This window comes from Apodemus sylvaticus, chromosome 11 (genome assembly GCF_947179515.1).
Source record: "Apodemus sylvaticus chromosome 11, mApoSyl1.1, whole genome shotgun sequence".
Taxonomy (NCBI): Eukaryota; Metazoa; Chordata; class Mammalia; order Rodentia; family Muridae; genus Apodemus; species Apodemus sylvaticus.
The window spans coordinates 33,784,767-33,807,163 of record NC_067482.1 but is presented as its reverse complement, the minus strand read 5'-3'; the positions used below and the strand labels follow the sequence as shown (position 1 = coordinate 33,807,163).

Sequence of the window (22,397 nt, the reverse complement as noted above, 5' to 3'; positions counted from 1 at the left end):
CTATAAAGGAGTGTTGAATAAAGTAATACACAGAGGAAGCTGCTGCATTTTCCAGAGATTCGTTCAGAAGCTCTGCGGGTAAATTCATGACTGCCCAGGAGCTTATTCGCAGAGAACACAAATCTAAAAAGAGTTTAAAACTTGCAGTTTCACCAAATAGCTTAAGCTTTTCAACACTAACTTGAGAACACTAACTTGTGATGGAGAATTATGTGGGAGAATAAAGTATGGAATACTATTTTGAAAAGTTGTTATATACATAAAAAATGCTATCATCATATCAGTAAAGCAACACTTGGGCCGTAGTGTATCCAAACTGCCACATATATATCCCAGACACAGAACAGAGCACAGCCAGTGTGCGAATCTGTTTTCATTCCATAATATAGCCATGAACACACTGCACAGTATTGATATCTGTGTCCTCAAAGAGAACACATTATCCTTGGACTACTCTTCCCTTGTCTATTGTTAAAAAGGGGGATTAATACAGTTAGTTCAAGAAACAAATGTGCATCTTACTAAAGTTGCATAAAACACAAGTTATCACATAACTTTGTTACAATAAAAATTGTGACATATGAAATCTTGACTATCAAAGTAAATTCTCTTTCTGTCTGTCTCTCTCTCATACACACACACACACACAGACACACAGAGAGAGAGAGAGAGAGAGATTTATAACTGTAAACATAGTACACACACACACACTAAACAAATAAATAAAATCAACAACACAGAATGTATCCTCATCAATTAGTTACCTGAGACAGATTTTCCCGTAGTTAATTTTGCACTTTGGAGATGTCAGGATCAGAATGACCCACCAGCCCAAGTCACCTCATTTGCAGCATGCATAGAAACCTTAAAGTTTTGAAGAAGGAACGAATACTCAATCTTTTTCATTATTAAGATGAAGCAGCATGAGACAAAAGGGAGAGGTGTGGGCGTACCCACGCAGAGTCAGGGTTCACAGAAGGCCATTTCTATGACGTATTCTTTTTCAGCTCCATGCAGATGAGACGTGTTGCTGACAAGGAAACCATGGTCACAAGAACTTAGTAATTAGCCTAAGGTTCCAGGCTAACTTTACGATCAGAGTCCTTAGGATTAGAATCATTCTAATTCTGAACCTGAGGTTCTTTCTGCTTCCCTACCTCTTCTCTCTGGTAAGAAAAACCCGCATTTCTTAGCGCATGCGCAGACATGTCAAGACCTTCAAATATGTTAACTCATTTGTCACTTCTTATAGAAGTCAAATTATGATTGTCCAAGATCACCAACCGGTAGATGACAGATGCCAGAGCCAGTTCCATCTATGCTCTACAGCCCTGCCATGTTGCTTTCAGTAAGCACACTGAGAATATTCTAGAATGGAGCCAATTAAACAAACTGGGTATAAACCTCACTGGATGGCTATTTTGTTTCTTTGGCACTTTTGTTCCTACAAAATCAGTTTCTTTCTCGTCCACATGTTCTGTTTGTCTGTGAGTTCACCAATCATACAGGCCCTTGGTTGCTTAGAGTCAATCGTTTTAATATTTTAAAGACTCACAGTATAGCCTGAAATGGATTTATAGATGTTTCTGGAAATTTTTATTTGAAAATATGATTTTGGTGAAATCAAACATAGCCTTCTCAACAACCGCAAGGCATTAGCAATGCAGTGTGGCATTTCACTGAGGCTTTTAAAAAGTATTTCACAATAACTTCTGCTATTATTTAATTTAAATGATGAAAACCATTACATAACACTGGAAACAAAAGAGGCATCTACTTATTTAATGCATTTCTGTGGGACTTAATTGTGAGTTTCACATTTCCTCGATTCTGACTAATTATTTTAAATCAATTGGCCAGTCCTTTTTCCCATTAGTCTCTTAAATACTGGTAGCTCTTTTAAAGGTGATGGAAGAATTTATTAATGACAAAGCCTACATTAAAATTAAAGTAGTGATGGCTACAAAGATTGGAATTCTGAAACTATCTACTAAAATTTAAAACCTGAGGGCAGGGTGGTGGTGGTGGTGGGGGACAGAATGAAATCTTAAGCACAGAACAGGTTGCTTCTGAAATTTCCCAGGACTGAAGATCTCTCTCTCTGAACCATAGTTACAAAGCAGATCCTCTAAGGAAGAGAAAACAACTCTCCAACGTTTACACTTTATAAACACATTTGGGTTTTTAAGACACTGATACGTTCCCATTCGGCAACTGCGTTAATGTGGAGATGGCCACTTAATTCCAGCTGGCAGCAAAGCTCAAGTGTGGAGATTAGGGATTGGGTCACCTCCAGCCTCAGCCGCTCCTTTGGCTCAAGCCAGCGAGCAAGCGAGCGAGCGGCTAAAGAGAACCCTCAGAACATCCTAAACGCTAAAGCAGGTTATTTTGTCAAATTAAGGAGGCAGCGCTCTCTTGGTCCTCCATCATCTTACAGAAGCCTAACTTTTAGACAGGCCCTGTGTTTTGTGAACCTAGGTGAAGGGGAGAATGGCCGTTATCGATGATAGGTAGGACTTATTTTCTAGGCATCTCTTCTCTTTTCCCTACCTCCAACCCATCCTTTATGGGATCTCCCAAAAGGAAGCCGTAATGTTTTCCTGTCTGCTTAAAGTGCTGAGAAGACGTGACTGTTGGATGTGCTGCCCTAGACCAGGGCATGGACACACAACTTGCAAGGGCTGGGAAACAGCAGGAAGAACGGGAGGAAAGATCGTAGGAGCCAGAAGATGGGTGGGTGTGCCGTGGAATATGATCTTCTGAATAGCACATGGGGGCTGCATTCACCAGCATACCACAGCTGTGGCTACCTGCACAACACACACACACCACCAACACACACACACACACACACACACACACACGCCAACACACATGTGCGTGGGCACTCACACGCGCACGCCCACACTTGCATACACACACACACATGCATGTGGGCACTCACACATGCACGCCCACGCTTAAATACACACACACTCTCACAAGCACACATGCACATACCCACATATAAAAGGAGAAGGTGGCACTAGTCAGAGAGAGGAAGTCAGCAGGAGTGGAAAGGGGATAAGACAGGGTCATGGGAATAAATACGACACATACATTTGTACATGTGTATGAAACTGACAAAAATTAAATAAATACACAGACTATGAGATGTCATAAGTTAAATAGATTTCATTTTAATTAATAAGTTATTTAATAAATAAAATTAATTAATAAATTTTAATTAATAAATTGATAAAAATTTAATTAATAAATAATACATTAATAAATTACATCTTCCAAATAAAGTCTAGAGAATAAATAACTTTTCTTCATTCGAAAAAAGAGAATGTTCTAAAATTTAAACCATAGCCTCTCCACTTTTTAAACAACTTTCAGGGACACCCCTCCATACTTCCACAATTTTCAGAATAAGTAACATCTGCATCTACTCTAGTCCTTTCAGCAACTAACTCCTCCCTAACCTTCCTACCAACCTGTCTACATTCTTGCTTCACGCCAGCAATACCAAATACTTGCCATGACTGGAAAGTGCCGGGTATTTCATGCCTGTGAACCCACGCAGTCCTAACATTGCCTTTATCCCTTTCTTCATACTGTTAAGTTCTGATGCCTTTCACAACTCCAATTACTCCGTCTGGAGCCTTTCCTCCAGCGGTGGAGAGATAGCCACGCCCTTCCTCTATTGTCCTGGCCACACCCTTCTTCCTTGTGCAGGGGACAGGAGGGGGGTTGTTCACAGCACAGTAGACAGCACCCTTCGCATGTTTTCTGCTGAAGTCTCTGTTCCCTGCAGTCTCAGTGAGAGCTGGAATTCATGGGTTTTTTTTTTTTTTCTTCCAATTCCTAGCACAGTGCTTGGTTCACAAGGGACATTTAAATATTTATCAGCTTAATGAAGTGAATGAGTGGCCGAGAGGCTCCGCAGCCAATCCTCTGGCTTTCATAACTTGTAGACTATGCCGTGGGATTTGCTCCTTGAAACCATGCTTTCGTACAGTGTCCAATTATTTCTCCAAGTCTCTTTACCCCTGTCGTCTCTCAGCCCATTCTTGCTAGTGAGACAGCAAGCTGGCACAACACAAGAGTCCTGGATCGTCTGACTCAGTGGTTCTCAACTGTCCTAATGCTGTGACGCTCTAACACAGCTCCGCATGTGGTCACCCCCAACTGTACTGCCTGGTTTTGTGTGTCGTCCTGACATCAGAGAGGATGGAGCCTCAGTTGAGGAAATGCCTCCATGAGATTCAGATGTAAGGCATTTTCTCCATTAGTGAACAGTGGGGGAGGACCCAGCCCTTTGGGTGTGGTACCATCCATGGGTTCTTTAAGAAAGCAGACTGAGTAATCCAGGGGAAGCAAGCCAGTATGCAGCACCCCTCCATGGCCTCTGCATCAGTTTCTGCCTCCAGGATCCTGCCCTATTTGAGTTTCTGTACTGTGGTAGTTTGTATAAGCTTGACCCAGGGAATGGCACTATTAGGAGGTGTGGCCTTGTTGGAGTAGGTGTGTCACTCTAGGCATGGGCTTAAGACCTTCATCCTAGCTGCCTGGAAATCAGTCTTCTAGTGGCCTTCAGATGAAGATGTAGAACTCTCAGCTCTGCCTGCACCATGCCTGCCTGGATGCTGCCATGCTCCCACCTTGATGATGATGGACTGAACCTCTGAACCTGTAAGCCAGCCCCAATTAAATATTGTCTACAAGTTGCCTTGGACATGGTGTCTGTTCACAGCAGTAAAAGTCTAACTAAGACGTGTCCTGACTTCCTTTGGTGATGAACTGCAAGGTGGAAGTGTAAGCCAAATAAGCCCTTTCCTCTCCAACTTGCTCTTTGGTCGTGGTATTTTTTTTACAGCCGAAGAAACCCTAATTAAGACACCAAACATGAAAGTGTTTTCATTGCTACTTCATAACCGTAAGTCTGCTACTGTTGTGAATTTTAACGTACATATTTTTGGAGACAGAGATTTGTCAAAGGGGTTCTAACTTGACAGACACAGTTGCCTCTGACTAGAAGCTATGAAACCTTCGATGCCTCCGCTTCAGCCCATCAGTCTGCTGCTCGCCCTCTTGTTTTCGCTTTTCCCCAAAGCTAACATCTAGGTCCATGTGCATAGCTCTTCTTTAGGGCTAGAGAAATACAGAAATGCAGAAACCCACCGACTTCTTCACAATGCCAGGAAGACTCTAGAGTCTCAGCCTCCATTGACCCCAAGTTAAGACTTATAACTGATGTCTTTTCCAGACATGCCCTTCAATGACTTCCTCTGTACCCCAAATTTGTCATCTCTTCTCTTCTAAATCCCTAAAACATGTAGTTTGCATCATACCCTTTAGACCCCCTTTTCCTAGGTCTTAAAGCCTTGCCTGGCCCAGGGCCCAGCACACAATGTATATGCAACTTGTATTGATGCATGGAGTCCTCTGGAAGCCACTTTCTCCAGTCACTGTAGAGGAACCCTCTTCAGGACAGGAGCCAATGATCGCCCCTGGTCTCAGGCGAGATTCAAACCCATGCCTCTCTGTCTTACCTCCATGCATTCACTGGATTGTTCTCAAACTTCCACCTATCTCATGATGCGGTTTCCAGGGCATCCCGCCATTGGGCCTGCCTCACCCTCTCTCCTTTAGCCTCTCAGCCGCCATCTTTACTCTGCACTACCTCACTTTTTTCCTCCATAAACATCCCCACTAATCTAACCTTGAAAGCCATTCCACAAACACATCCAACTCTCAAACCATCGCAAACCATGGAACCTCCATCTCAGCCCCTTCTGAGGCGCCTTGCAGATGCTTCTGTGTACATCAAGCTCCTTATCCCGCCCTCAGGCTTATCCCCTCCCCCTTTCCATTTGCATTCGATATCATTGTTTAGTTTCCTTTCTGTAGCATCCTAAGCCAACGTCATCAAAACCTCACCTGAAACTTTACCTCAGTTTATTGATTTCCGTTTACCAACCACATACCATTCACTCCGAGGCTACCAACATCCTCTGCAAACAAAAGAAAACTCTCCAGCCATGAATTTCTACTGGGCACTTTCCCAAGTCACATGCATGCTTTAATTTTTCCTTATGAGTCAGATTTGCTCTTAAGTTCCCTTTATAACACCAGTGAGTGATATTTCTTCTTTAGAGGGTAATTAGCTCTTGTAGACCACACTGCATGGTATCTTAGTCAGGGTTTCTATTCCTGCACAAACATCATGACCAAGAAGCAAGTTGGGGAGGAAAGGGTTTATTTCAGCTTATGCTTGCACATTGCTGTTCATCACCAAAGGAAGTCAGGACTGGAACTCAAGCAGGTCAGGAAGCAGGAGCTGATGCAGAGGCCATGGAGGGATGTTTCTTACTGGCTTGCTTCCCCTGGCTTGTTCAGCTTGCTCTCTTATAGAACCCAAGAGCACCAGCCCAGGGATGGCACCACCCACAAGGGGCCTTGTATCTCATGTCTGGATCTCATGGAGGCACTTCCCCAACTGAAGCTGCTTTCTCTATGATAACTCCAGCCTGTGTCAAGTTGACACACAAAACCATCCAGTACATGCATGCAGTGGTGTCGGGATTTGACTCTAGAGCATCGCACACCAAAGCTCACAGAGTATCGTCTCTCCCAAGGTCCTTCACCTTGTCTTCCCTCTCTAATGAGAGCTACTTATTGTGCTACCACAAAACTTCTTGCGTGGGACACCATTTTATTGACTCCTGGCTCACAATCGGAAGGGTGACTATTGACTAGGTGTCACCATGTGAGCTTGCCCAGAGCACCTGACACAACACCCCGATGATGCATGTGTCACCTGGAGCAGAATAGCCCTTCTCTAGGGCTGAACCCACTCGTTATCAACTCTGCGTTCAGCTGGTCACTTTGGGATTCCTAGTTTTGGATTCTCCAGCAGATGGATCTTAAACATCACAATTCCAGAGTGGTTTCTGCCTCCTTTGAAGTCCAAAGTCTATCAAAACATTTAACAACTTTCCAAACCTAGTTAATCCTATTGTCTACCATATCTTAATACTGGCCAATTTATATAGTCCATCTTCTCTCTTTTATCTGGTAAAATGTAGCCCCCCCCCTCACTGTTCATTTCCTAATGCTGGCCTCCCCCTAGGGGGAAGCCCAGATGGTGATGCTCTATTTCCAGTTCAAATAGACTGCATCTATGCCTGTAATTATATTGTGATTACTTTATATCTGCATAACTAGAAGCTCACATGTCTTAGAGTGTTTTGTGCTACTATGGCAAACTACTTGTGATTTAGTAATTTATAAAGAACAGAGGGAGGATGAGGATTCCAGGACTGAGGAGCTCGCATCTGATGAGGGTCCTCTTGTTGCATCATCTGTAGAGGAAGTCAGATGTTTAGCAGTGTGACGGTGAGAATGGAAGACAAAGAAAGAGATGCAGGCATTACAGCAAGTATCCTTTCATTAGGAGCACACTCCCACAAAAGCTACCACTGATCCTCTCACGAGGCCCCTGACCACCCTGACCCAATTGTAAAGGCCTCACCTCTTAACATCATTTCAATGCAGATGAAATATCCAGCACAAGAACTTGGAGATCCCATTCAAATCACAGCATCATGCCAAAGGAAACCTTCCAGAACCAGAAGGAATTTTTTCTCAAAGCAAATTCCAGTCTCACTTGAAGTTACAATCAGCTTACCACTCACCAGGCAACACTAACAACCTGACAAAGGAAACTTTAAGCATTGTATTCCAATGGCCCTGTCTTTATAATAATCCAGTAGATATGACCCCAGGGATAGTCTTGTCTTCTTACTAAAATCCTGAGCATCTTCAGGGCAGAAGCCAGGTTTCTTACATGTCTTTCTGTAGCATTTATAATCTATTCAGAAATGGAAAGTACTCAGTAGATACTGACTAGCTACTGACTCATTGATAATATTTTTAAAAATTTATTTATTTTATAGATGTGAGTATACTGTCACTGTCTTCACACACACCAGAAGAGGGCATCAGGTCCCATTACAGATGGTTGTGAGCCACCATGTGATTGCTGGAAACTGAACTCAGGACCTCTGGAAGAGCAGTTGGTGCTATTAACTGCTGAGCCATCTGTCCAGCCCTCATTGATACTTTTAATAGAAGAACTCAATATTCCAACAAAGGCAGAGACAAGTGATTTTAGGAACAGACAATTATTGTTCTCATTTTGTTCACATTAAGTAGGGAGAGATCTCCTCCAGGCCTTTCAAAGTAGAATATTAGACCAGCCTGCTCTGGGGGCATCTCCTGAACACTGGACTTGGAGAGGCACATGAGAGAGGGTTGACAGTCTCAAACATCACCACCCAAATCACTGGAAGTTGGGTCACAGGAACTTCTGCGTTCAAGGTCTCCTGGCAGGTTTAGAAGGAATGTCGCAGCTTGCTTGGTTTGGTTGCTCTTCGACACTAAATTGTTGCTCCAGCAGAGCCTTTTGCTATTTGTACCATATTTTCTCATATCATCATACCATCATGGTACCATATTTGTACCATCATCTCATATCATCTCAGCTAAAAGTCTGACTTTTAGTGGGCATTTTGTCTTCCGCTAAGGCTCAGCCTTTCCTTTTCTGTCCAAGTTGGACACCCTTCCCCACAAAGCTCAGAATTCAAACTGCATTGCTTGGACAGACAATTGTCACAAAATAAAGTTAATTCTTGAGCAAATCTGGGGCATGCTCAGTCACACCAGGACTCATATGAGGAATGTATTTATAATTTGGGTTCAAGGTCACTAAAGAAAACTTGACTTCATTCTTGATCATGCCTCCTGCCTAATAAAGGACTCAGTAAATATCTGTTATGGTTGAGCGAATCAAATTCTAAAGTAATTTGTTATTGTTTAATAATAGCATATTCTTAGCACATCCATTGTTCCCAAACTATTGAGTGTCCACATATCTTGATATTACATCATCTCTATGATGTAATGCAGACTGAATACAACCTTAAAGATTTGGTCCAAGTCAATGATGAGGGAGATAAATAAATACTGACATGTGACTTGGAGGATTTTATAAAGTAAGAGTTTGTATTTTCTAAGTGTTTTTTTTCTGCCCTACAGTAACCAAAACTGACGAAGTAAAAATCACCATGGTGAAGCACTACAGAGTAGGGCTGGATGAGAAGTACGAGGTAACAAAAAGATGGTCCTTGAGTGATCTGCGGATGATTGACGGAAAAGAAGCAGATACCGTAAGTGTTGGCATCTTAGAAAGGCAGCACAGGATCAATACACTGGAGATCGTTATGTTCGATATTCTACTTTATAGATTCTTGGCATGTACAAAGTGTGAAGATGACATTTTGTTGTTCTTAAGTGGTATGGATGAATTTCCTGGGGTGATCTATATCAGCTTTTATGATTTGCTTTTATGAGTTGGAATCTGAATTTTGCCTATTAAATTTAAAAGCCATCTTTCCTAAGTTGTTCTTGACAGGCTAAATGCAATCTACCAGTCAATCCTGCAACTTTAGATGAAACTTTCTCAAAATGACATTTCCGATTCCACTTTCTCAAACCCAGCTTGTTGTTTTGTTTGCTTTAATATTTGTTAAGTTTGGGGGATTCCTTCCTTCTGGAATCAAGTATACAGTCAGCAAGCCCACTTCATCTTCCAGAGGATTTCATTGAAAACCTACAGACTTAGAGTTGACAGGGGACTGAGCACCTGTCCCCATCTCCTCCCCATTGTCTTTTGATTGAGAGGTCATTCCTCACCACTGACCTCTGTGTGTCCACAGAGCTTACTATCTTACTGTTTAGGTCCAGTCATTCCCAGCTTTTACCCCAGTCCCAGATTTCCCACTGAATAAATCCTACTCACAATTGCCCAACCCAGTACACATCCATTACAATCGTAAATGCATAGTTGATGGGCTACCCCTTTCCCCTTTGGATAGAAAGCTCCTAAAATTCTGGGACCATGACTTCATTCTTGGTCATGCCTCCTGCCTAATAAAGGACTCAGTAAATATCTGTGGTGTTATGGTTGAACAAATGAAAACCTAAAGTAATTTGTTATTGTTTAATAATAGCATATTCTTAGCGCATCCATTGTTCCCAACCTATTGAGTGTCCTCATATCTTGATATTTTCTCATCACTATGATGTAATGCAGACTTAATACAACCTTAAAGACTTGGTCCAAGTCAATGACAAACTGGTAAAGCAGATAAGACCAAGTACTCACCTGTAAGGAATAGGTGGTTATTGTTGCTACTGCTGTTAAATCTGTCATCAGCTGTCACCGTACATGTAGTAAACAAGAGAGAAAGGAGCCAAGCTAAGTATTATATAATATATAATACACAACTGTATTGTTATAATATATAATTTTAACTCATCATTAATCCCATGAATTAAATTCTATTACTGCTATAATTTAATAGAAAATAACATTTAAGAGACGAATTGACTTGTCGTATGTCACACAGCTTTTAAGTGGAAAATCTAGACTCTCAGGAATCTATTAATTCATCTTCTTTAGATCAGCTGTTTTAGCTGCAGGAATTCATATGCTTTTCATTCTTCAGTCACTTCTTTAGGATTTACAGACTATCAGGACCTACCAGGCTCTGAGGCGACAGTGAGTACTCAGACAGCTGTGAGCATTTGATACTGCCATTAACTGATTGATTGCTCCAGTCAAGATGTCTGAACTTTGTCATTTTCTAGACTATCATCTTCTGTTATTACCTTTGTGCTCACCTAGAAATCCCACTTTTAAAACTGAGTGTATTTGACAAGATGCTTGGCCAAAGAATTGGGATACGCCATTGGCTTGTGCCCTAAGTGCTCAAATATTCTCTGAAAATATATTTTACCTAAATGTTGAAGACTTAAAAACTGACTAAGTATATTATGGCATGTCTACAAGTTAGATTAGTGTGCACCCAATACAAAATGTTAAACCTTCTATTTTACATGTAAGCATGGCCATGTGTCTGTGCATTTAAATATGAAACAAACTTTAACAATAATTTCCTGGGTGATTGTGGTACAATTTTTTCTTCATTATACTTTTCTGCATTTACCAGATGTTTATATTGCATGGAGTGATGTTTATCTTATCTATCTCATTCTGCTTGCCATTCATGTTTGCCAATCTGTGGGGTAGAAATTAGCCATCCTCATCCATCGTCAGCCTGATTTTCTTTTGTCTTTTCCCTCTCCCATTCTCAAACACTACTTACGGTATCATTATTTCTGCCGAGCTTGGCCAGCACCTGGGAATATATAAACGAAACCTGTCAACTTTGATCCATTGGAAGCTGTTGGCTGTGTTCTAATTCTTCCCTACTTCTCTTGGCCTCCAATTTCATTACAAAGTTATTGATTCTCCCCTTTTCATCTGAAGATCCGGTCTTTGATAGTGAAGCAGATAGAGAGGAAAGCTCATCGTTTCTGCCTTTCTGCTGGCCCTCAGGGCTTTAGTCCTTTTCCCTCACCCAATACCAGATCAGGTTCCACTCTCCCCCCACTCCCATCCCCCTATCCACTTTCCCTCCAAGGTTCCTCCCTCCCTCCCGACTTGTGGTTGCTTTCTTCTCCCTCCCAAGTGGGACTGAGGTGTCCTCACTTGGGCACTTCAGGTTGTTGACTTTTTGAGTTCTGTGGACTGTATCTTGGGTACTCTGTAAAAGTATCTCTGTACTTTTTGAGGGTTTTGGGGGGAGTTAACATCCTCTTATTAGTGAATACATGCCATACATGTCCTTTTGGGTCTGAGTTACCTCACTCATGATGATATTTTCTAGTTCCATTCATTTGCCTGCAAAACTCAGGATGTCCTCATTCCTAATAGCTGAGTAGTATTCCACTCATTTGCCCACTCAGGAATTCCATGAAAACACTAAGAAGAAACATAAATAATTTTATAATTAATATATTATTATCTTATCATTAATTATATAACTAATATAGAATTTTTTAATATAGTAAGAATTAAAAAAAAACAACAACAACAGGAAGAGCCCTGACACAATATGAGACAAGGAACCTCCAAAGATGCCCTTGAGTTTGTCTTCTGTTGGCCGCCTACTGCTGGGCATGCAACCTACCCTTAAGAGTAGCTTCTTCCCCAATGAGACTCCCTTGGAGGAAGCTGAATTTTCAATAGCACGGTTACTGATGGGAGATTCTCCTTTCAGCTCTGGTGCTGAGCCACACGTGCTGTCTAATGTCTGTGACCACAATGTTGATCCAGGGCCCTGTTTCCTTGGCATCTCTGTCCACCATCTCCTCACCACCCTAGTCTCTTACTCTTTATCAGACCTCTGTGGTTCTGTGGATTGTAGTTTGGTTATCATTGACTTAAAAGCTAACATGAACATATGAGTGAATACACACCATAACTATTTTCAGGATCTGGGTTACCTCACTCAGGGTGGTTTTTGTTTTTGTTTTTGTTTTTGTTTTCTTAATTCATCCATTTACCTGCAGCTTCGTGATTTTGCTTTTTAATACTCCATTGTGTAAATGTATCACATTTTCTTTATCCTTCTGTTGAAAGACACCTACATCATCTCCAGTTTCTGGCTGTTAAGAATAGAGCAGCAATGAACATGGTAGAGCACGTGTCTCTGTGGTAGGATGAAGTATCATTTAGGCGGACACCTAAAAGTTCTATTGCTGGATATTGGGATAGTTCCATTCCCATCATCCTGAGGGTCTGCCACACTGATTTCCACGTAACTTGTACACTTTTGCACTCCCACTAGCAACAAATGAGTGCTCCCCCTGCTCCCCTTACTCACCAGCATGAGCTGGCACTTGCGTTTTTGATCTTAGCCACTATGTCGGGTATAAAATGAAATCTCAAGGTAGTTTTGACTTGCATTTCCCTGATAACTAAGGGTACGCAATGTTTCTTTAAGTGTTTCTCAGCCATTTGAATTTTTACTTTTAAGAATTCTCTGTTTGGATCTGTACCCCATTTTTTAATTGTGTTATTTGTTTTGGGTTGTTTTTCAATATCTACTATCTTTAATTCTTTATATATTTTGGATATTAGCCCTCTATTGATGTATAATTCCTAAAATTAGGGAGGGTTGATGGGGAGGGAGGAAAGCAAGGTGTTCTGTAGGAGGCTCATAGGTCCTTGTGCTCACAGATAAAGCACCAGGGGAACTAGAGACATTAAACACTCAGAGGTATCTTTTCAAAGGGAAAAATGTATACCTGACCAGGAAGCTGGGAGTGGATATGATTAATAGCCTGGTAACTTTTGCACTTTCTGTGTGGCCCAAGACCACACCAGATCCTCCCCTAGACAATTATCTTGCATTTGTTTCCTCAGCCAATCTATAGGACCTAACTTTATGAAAGATGCCATTTGTACTTTACAAAATGTTTCAATATAGTCACGTCTTAAGCTTTGTTGTACACATGGGATTGAGTTAATTATAACCTAGAAACAGTTTACCAAATTGTGTTGTGCTTACATATGTGCTAAAATAAACTACTGGAGGCCAGTCTCTCAATATTTGAACCAACACTGGCTACTAAGCCACGTTCTACTGAACTGCCTTCTTGCCGTTGGGATAGCCACCAACAGTGTTGCTCTAGTGTCTATAGAGAGGCAGAGTGTGAGGAGAGACCACAACAGCTTAGTGTGCTACAGAGCTGAGGATGAGACTGGGGAACTGGATATGGAGGAGAGGAGGATTAGTGAAGATCTGAAGCTCCCCTACCTGCTGGGCTGGCCTACTTGCCTCTCTGACAGGCTTGGCTGGCAGGTTCCCAGGGGACGCCTGCTGGAGTCGTGGGCTGGGATCATAGGATAAGTGGGAAAGAAAGTTGAGGGAGATCGCTTGCTCCACTGGAGATGGGGCTGGGGCTGCAGGTGGTCTTCTACAGAGATGGGGTGAGACTGGGGGGATCGGATTTGGAGCAGAGGAGGAAGTGGTGGAAATCTGAGGTTAGGCTACCTGCTTTTCTGGCCAGAGTGGCCTGCAGATTCCCAGGGAATGCCTGCTGTAGTTGGGGGTTAGGATAGAGTAATGAGTGTGTGTATGGGGGGTTGGGGTGAAGTGGAAGATCTGATGCATTGGAGATGGCAGGAGGCCAGAAGCAACGCTACATTAGGTGTGCTACAGAGCTGTTGATAAGACTGGGGGCTGGATTCAGAAGAATGGAGGTGAAGATCTATAGTTGGCCTACCTGCTTCTCTGGCTGGAGTGGCCTGTGGGTTCCCAGGGGATGCAATCTGGAGCTGGGGAGCTAGGGTCAAGCCATGATCGTGCTGTTGACTTTAAGAAGTAAGTCTACTCGGTAGTCCTAGCTTTGGAAAGCTGATCCGTAGATTTTAGAACTATGTCTTCTAGTGATAAAATTGATAGGCACGGCCAACAGAATATGGGAATCCAGACAATGGCCTTGAATAAAAGTAAATCAGGTCCCTCTTTCTTTCTCTTCTAGGACAATCCATTTTTTGATCTGCACTTCAAGAAAGTATACAGCCTGGAGGCCTATAGCTGTGCCTCTAAGTACTCCTTTGCTCGGACAGTGAGCAGGCTGAACCACGTGTACCTTAAGAAGGACTTACACATGGTGAACTTCGATTCTACGTACATCAACGATGACTCCATTTGGTCCTCTAACAACAAGGACTGCCTGGTCCTCATGAGAATATGCTTTTATGCGTTCAATCTTGTGTGCTTGTCCTTGTGTCCCCTGCCACTTTGAAGACCTAACCCAGAGTTTGTCATCTGCCTCTGAAGAAAATGGCTTGCCAACTAAATACAGATAGTCAAAAGTTTGTTTTGCCTCTTTACCAATGTGTATTATTTATACTAAAATAAAACCAGGCTTTGAGAATTGAAATGAAAACGTGCTTTAGTGCAGCTGTTCCACAGTTGAGACTATTGGTTCACTGTGTTCTTTACTAACTTTGGAAGGTGTTGCATGGTTTGAGTTAAATTAGAATCAAGAAAAACTTTGAAAGAGATCCTGGGTTCATAAATAAGAAGATTTCATCTTTTCAAGATATCAGTTCTGTCCAAAAACATTTTTCAGATACAAGAGAATTCCTTTAAAAATTCTTTTAAGGGTCCGTGTTGTAAAACTGGAAAATCTAATCTTCAAAACTCATTCAGAATTGCAAGCAGATCAAAATATGGAAACAAGCAAACAAAAAACTTAAAAATAAGTATAAAGTTGGAAGATTCATGCTTTTGAAACTCACTCCAAAACTACTATAATCAAAACAGCATGGTATTAGCATAAGTATAGTCCCAGAGCACAAAGCTATCAAGTTCATCAATGGGAGAAGGAATAATCTCTTCAACTGATGAGGCTGTGATAACTGGAAATCCATACAAAAGAATTGAGCTGAACAGGTATACCAACTCATACCCACTATAAAAATTTAAATGAATCAATAACCTACACATAGTAACTACAGCCATACATTATTAGAATGACATATAAGGTAAACCTTGAGGACTTTGGGATTGATAATGGATTCTTATAATCCTAAGAATCATAACTAAAAAAGAAGAGAGAAAAATAACTAAACCAGATTTCACGAAAAGTTATCTTTGCACCAAAGGGTGTTATCAAGAAATTGAAAACAAGCCTTGGAGGAAAAAAGAAACATACCTTCAAATCATCTGTCTGAAAAAGACTTAATGCCTTCCCATACACAGAGAGGACTCAGTGACACAAAACAACCCTGTTTTAAAATGGGCAAAGGATGTTGACAGCTATTTCTACAAATACACAAATAACCAATGAGCACGAGAAAGATGCTTAGCACCACTAGATCATTAGGGAATGCTAATCAAAACCCAAGTGTCAAGTCAGTTCTGATTTGAATCTACTAGGATGACTATGTCTTTAAGAAACAAACGTGGGAGATATGAGTTAGTGAGTTCCATTGCTGGTGGGATGTATATACTACTGTCATGTAAGAAATGGCTTTGATGGTACACTGGAGCAAGCTGTTCCCAATGTATGAGAGCCAGCCCTAGGGAGTCATGGGACCAAAGAAAAGATGTAGATTTATCCAGGATTGCAGAATGCAGCCTACTGAGGACTTACTGAGATAATTGTAAGTCTTAATGGCCAGGGTACCATTCTGATCCCTGCCATTTGGGTGAGGACAAAAGTGAATTCAATTAAACTGGAATGTATCTTATTAAGTCACACTCAGTACTAAAGTGCCCTTAAAGTATTGGTATTAATGGCCTCATCATTCTGAATTTAGTCATAAAACACACATTATTGCTCTAGTGACTTGTTTATTTATACTTTCTGGGAAGCAAAGAGAGAACAGGGCAGTGCTCTTCAAGGGCAGTCATGGAGTGTACAATTCAGGATGGCTCGTTCCATGCAGGCATTTCCTTAAGAGCCATTACTAAATGACTCCACAGTTTGCTCCTAGGTGCAGACCCAAGTGAATTCAAAACAGTGACTTAAATGAGTAGTTGTATTCCAACAAAATATTATAAGTTGTAGACCAACATGATATTGTAAGTTGACTCATAATTGTGTTTCCGGCATTCTTTGTTCCGGCATTCTTTGTAATATAAAATGAAGAAAATGTCATGTGTCCATCAAAAGATGAATGAATTAACAAAAAATATGGTATAGCCAAATAATAGAGTATTATTCAGCATCTCAAGGGATAAAAGTTTTGATGCATGCTGCAATGTAGATAAACTTTGAAAGCATTGTGCTAAGTTAAATAATCAATGGATGAATGGACAATTATTGCATGATTTAACTCTATGAAATATTTGGAGTAGATGAATTCAGACTAGAGCAAATGCTAACAGACTAGAGTAGAAAAAAATGGAGATGTTTCTTAATTGTTATACAGCTTCTGTGATGAAAAAAGTTTTAAAAATGGTTGTGTAACACAGCAAATGTGACTAATACTGCCACCTTCTCCTGCCACCTTCTTATACATTGAAAATGGTTAAACTGATCTGTATAATGCTATATATTGAACATAGCTAAAATAACTGATGAATAAACAGTATATACTACATACTTTAAATGGTTAGGTTATGTGATAAATGAGCTGGACAAGACTTGATGCTGTAGTGTAGAGGAATACCAGGACAGGGAGTCGGGGGAGGGTTGAGTGGGGAAGGAGGGATGGCTTATGGGATTTTCGGGGGAGGGGGAAACAAGGAAAGGGGACAACATTTGAAATGTAAATAAAGAATATACCTAATTTAAAAAACAATAATAAAGATATATAAAAGGAAAAAAGGATATCTTTGAGCCTACTAGAAGGAAAATATGTAAACTCTGCACAGATGTGGTGGTTGTGCACACCTTTTATCCTAGCACTTGGGAGGCAGAGGCAAGTGGATTTCTGAGTTCAAGGCCAGCCTGGTCTACAGAGTGAGTTCCAGGACAGCCAGGGCTACACAGAGAAACCCTGCCTTGAAACAACAACAACAACAACAAAACAAACAAACAAACAAACAAACAAAAGAGTTGGGGAAACCTTCCTTGGTATTACTCAAAATCCAGAAACAGGGTAAATAATATTAACTATATAAAATTAAAAAATATTAAATATATATATATATTAAAGTCAAAACAAATTGCAACTTGAATAAGCATGTATATATGTACTCCTAAAGTTGAAGAACTTTTTAAAAGCCCAGCAGCAAATTGGAAAATGTATGAGCAGACAGTTCACGGGAAATGAATTGCAAATGACACTGGGAAGCTTTAAAAGGTGCTTGATCTTATCCAGCAGAGAAACTGACATCATACCTGTGGGGTGAGCTCACTTCTTGTCTTATATGAAAAATCCCCAAATAGTGATAGGGTTTCATTGAGTTTTTCTCGTATTTATTACTGCAGAGAAAAAGTCTACATTGCTTTTCAAACTGTGTATGTGATTGCTCTTCAATGTGGTGATCTTGATCCCAAAGATTTATTGGAGCAACTACAAAATGACATATATGCAGCCATATGTTTTTAGCAAAATGTTTACATGAGCTCAAGCATCCAACATTGGAAGATTAATAGAATAAAAACTATTACATATAAAATATGATAGTGTGCAGGAGAAAATAGGAGCTGGGGTAGATAATTAGAAGCAGAAAATCGTTTTCTTCTTATTTCAAATTATTGTTTATTTTTAAAATAGACTTTTAATTTTTATATTTATTTGTTTATTTGTTTATTTATTTATTTTGGGTTTTTAGAGCCTGGGTTTCTCTGTGTAGCCCTGGCTGTCCTGGAACTCATTCCGTAGACCGGGCTAGCCTCGAACTCAGAAATCTGCCTCTGCCTCCCGAGTGCTGGGATTAAAGACGTGTGCCACCACTGCCCGGATAAAATAAACATTTTTATTACTAAGACTAAAAATATAGCTGTTGATCATTTGAAAGATAGTTACCATTTCCATTGCTTCTTACATATTTTTTATAATTTGTACACTAATTATTTTTACTTATCGTTATTATTATTTTAAGTTATTCACTTTACATTCTACTCACTGCCTCCCTCCTGGCCACCCCCTCCCACAATCTGTCCTCCATCCCCCTCTCAGCAGGTAGGAGCCCCTTGGGTATCCTCCCACCCAGAAGCAGGGAATATTATGTGATTACTTAGGAATACATATGTGGGTTTTTCAGTTTGGTCTTAAGTTTTAAAGAGGAATCAAGAATTAGAGAAGCCATTAATTATTAAGTTCTGGCGTCTTGGGTCCTATTGCTTCAGAGTTCCTTGGTCAGTTGTCTCCAGTACATCCTATCCATGCTAGATAACTGCGTGGACTAGTTGATTAGCATGTTGGTTCCTGGGCTTCTTGCTGCAGTCTGTAAGGCAGAGTTGTGTTTCTGTCTATCATCTGGTCATTGTCAGAACACTCTGAAATATCTTAATTGTGGTGGTAGTTACACCTATGTATATTTGTCAAAATCCAGCAAACCTAAGAGATTGTGGTAGTTTGAATGAGAATTCCCTTAAGCTCATGTATTTGGATGTTTGTTTCTAGGAAGTTGAACTGTTTGGGAAATATTAGGAGGTATGGCCTTGTTGGAGGAGGCATGGCCTTGTTAGAGGAGGTATGTCACCAGAGGGTAGATTAGGTTTCAAAAGCACACACTGTGCCAAATCTCTCTCTCTCTCTCTCTCTCTCTCTCTCTCTCTCTCTCTCTCTCTCTCTCTCTCTCTCTCTCTCTCTCTCTTCCACTATCTTACAGATGGGGTGTAAACTCTCAGCTACAGGTCAATTAATAATGCTGAACATGCCTCTTAGCACATGGAGTGGAGTGTAGATACCACTGCATGCTGTTCTGTTGGAGAAACTCATGACCACCTAGCTACTTATCACACACACATTATCACACACACTTTGCTTAAAGGTCAACAGATCCAGGGAATGCAAGCAGCTTTTGAAAACGGAGGCTCATGGTAATGAATTTATAATAATATTTGCAACTAAAATGTAGCAGCTTAAGGTTTCCTCTTCATGATTTTATGAGCTTATATTCTCTTATCCTTGGCTCTTAATGACGATAATATTTGTCATATGATGTATCCACCATCCTCCCCTAACAAAGCCAAAGTATTTACAATGTTAATTCCTACTGATATTTATACATCTGGGTATCGTTGTGGAGCAGTTCCTCACTGTTCAGTATTTGTCATTGTTGCTCATACCATCGTTCTCTAATCCAGCTGTTCCCAGATGCTCCATATCTCTTTATAAGAGACAGATGAGTCACATGATCCCCACCTTGGTTCTCTTTTCTGGCTCTGCCACACCTACTTCACTTATTATTTGGGATTGTTTTCTTCCTGAAGACGCTCCCTTCTCTGCTGTCCTCTGAGCACAGCTCTCTCAGGAATGAGAAGCACAACATTTCCTGCCACATTTCCTCTACTCATCCATGTCTAACGATCACAACGATGGCAAATAGATTTTTTAGTGTTATAAGATCCAAGGACTCACGTGTGGCCAAAGACATAAAGGAGAAGCCTGTTTTTCAAGGAACTTTAAATTTTCTGTTCATGTCAGATCCACTAGTAAGCCTTAGGTCAAGGCAAGCAAGTCAAGCCCAAAGTCTGAAAGTGGGAGGGACCCTCCACCCATCAGGGGTGGAACCAAGACTGTGAGCAGACACCTTTGCTTTCTTGGGCAAAATGTGGGCCAATAGATTATTCATTGGCACAATTACTTCCCAGATATTAGAGGGCTGCAGAAATAAATGTTCCTATTACAACAATAGTTATAAAATTCTCTGTCCCAAAAATCCTATTGAAAGGAAATATCATATATAAATAGAGAACTGAGAGGAGAAGGAAGGAGATACTGAAAATGTAGCTGTCAGCTTCGACTAAGGAAAATAAGGGAAGTTGATTCTTGGATACAGAGTTTCAGTTTGGATACAGAGTTTCTGTTTTTGCAACATAAGGACTCTTCTGAAGTGGGTGGTGGTAACATAACATAATATTACAAATTATATCATTTTTTTTTCTTGAGACAGGGTCTCACTCTATATCTCAGCCTGGCCTTGAACTCACAGAGATATGCCTGCCTCAGGCTCCTGAGGGCTGGGATTGCCATAGGTGCCTCCTGCACACTGAATGTACTCAAACCTACCACCACACTCTATGTATAAAGGCGACTAAGTGAGGCCAGGTGTAGTTATGCATACCTTAATCCCAGACTCTGGAGGCAGAGGCAGGCAGGTAGATCTCTGTAAGAACAAGGCCAGTCTCATCTACACAGAGAGTTCCCAACCATCATGGCTTTGAAGTAAGACCCCCATCTCCAAAAAATATTGTTTTTTAAGTGATTAAAATGGTGAGATTAAAATGGTCTTATGTTACATAAATTCTAACACACTAAAAAAAATTGAAAAAGAAAACACAGCAAATAAAACAATGTATTGTGTTTTCAATTTTTTTCTACCCTTAACCAAAAGATCAGTTAACAGAAAAACTATAAGTTCCCCAAAACATTAACATTGCTGAGAGTATTAAGGCAGTAAAAACACATAACACATAACTCCCCACCAGAGTGAATACTGATACACAAATGGAGCCTATAATTTTCAGCTTCCAGATGAGGAAAATGAGGACCAGAAAGGTCAAGTAACTTTCCCTGTGGCTGCTGCCTCAGTAAAGACTGAAACCAAATCTGAACCCACACCACGGGAATTCTACTCATTTTTGGTCTTGTTTTGGTGTTCCCACTCATATTACACTTTTTTAAAAAAAGTTTTACATTTTAAAGTAAAATATGCAGAAAAATTCATAATGACCAGAAATGGCTTATTTCCAGCACACTCTTGGATTCTTTCTAGATAATTAACTTCTCATGGATGTTTTGTTCAGATAATGAGATTGCGTTCAGGTCTCATTTAACCATCCTTGCTGGGAGGGTTTGTTGTCTAGGCCAGGCTCTGATTTTCTCCCAGCTATGTGCTGGTCCATCTCAGTGTTTAGTTCTCCTCATTGGCTCACTACAGACTTTCAGTATTTTTTCCTGAAAGACTCAAGAGTCTGTGGGATAAAGATTGCAAGCTCTTACAGAACTAGTAGATTTATATACAACTCCTTAGGGTGCATCTCGTCTCTCTCCTAGGAAGGCTAAAGGCCCTCATTAAAGGTAAAAGCTAATTCCTAATTAAGGACAGACCTTTCTTTGTGTAGTTTAAATGCCACATACCAGAAAGGTACTTTGTATTGTTTAAATGTGGGTTACTGAGTTTATGGGAGACCACATTCTCCAGTTGAATAATATACAAACAAATCATAATTTAATACCTCCTGGGATGATGGAGGACTATAAGATCCACACATTTAGCATATTTAACATAAAATCTTTAAAAAAAACCATGAAATCTGATTTCCAATAAAAATTAATATGTTGGCTTGCTTACATTTCTAGGGAGTTAGTCTGGGCTTGCCAGTGACATCATTACCAAGTTTCCCGGGTGCAGCTTAGATCAAATGCTGAACCCTGCGTTTGTCCCAAGTGTGAGTGAAGAGCGAAAGTCTAGAGGGACGTGTCACAGGGAAATCCAGGAAGGATTGGGTAAGGCTGGGGAGGGGTTAGATTTGTCATACATCTTGGTGGTAGAACAAGATGTCTAGAGGCACCAGATGTAGAGTGTGAGAGATTAGAAGTCAAGAACCAATTCGGGCAGCTAAAAGCATGGGGAAACCATTACCTCAAAGAGACACTGAGGGACCAGCAGTATCTGTTTCCGTGAGGGGCACTAAGCCTTCAGGCTTCATCTCTTAGTCTAGGTACCTGCTGCAGTGACCAGTCACAGGCATCAGCTGGCATCTCTCAGGGATGATATGACAACAACTTGCCTCTCTTACTCCCTGGTATGCCATATTGCAGACAATGCCACAGCTGGGAATATCTGCATGATTCAGCCCTG

The 22,397-nt window shown here is 40.8% G+C and overlaps 1 protein-coding gene and 1 long non-coding RNA gene across 2 annotated transcripts in view; one reads left to right on the top strand and one right to left on the bottom strand.

The window, feature by feature from the left end:
* The window catches only part of Exoc1l (exocyst complex component 1 like), a 20,382-nt gene extending 5,673 nt beyond the window's left edge, over positions 1-14,709 (top strand). Inside the window, exons 2-3 of the mRNA XM_052198602.1 lie at positions 9,085-9,215; positions 14,443-14,709. Coding sequence (XP_052054562.1) covers positions 9,085-9,215; positions 14,443-14,709 — 398 coding nt within the window. The remainder of the gene's footprint in view (positions 1-9,084; positions 9,216-14,442) is intronic.
* On the bottom strand, positions 6,228-22,397 carry LOC127696105 (uncharacterized). Its single transcript, XR_007980169.1, has 5 exons — positions 22,179-22,397; positions 11,757-11,875; positions 11,217-11,249; positions 10,214-10,264; positions 6,228-7,349 (listed from the first exon to the last, which is right to left on the bottom strand). It is a non-coding gene; the product is annotated as an uncharacterized LOC127696105 (long non-coding RNA).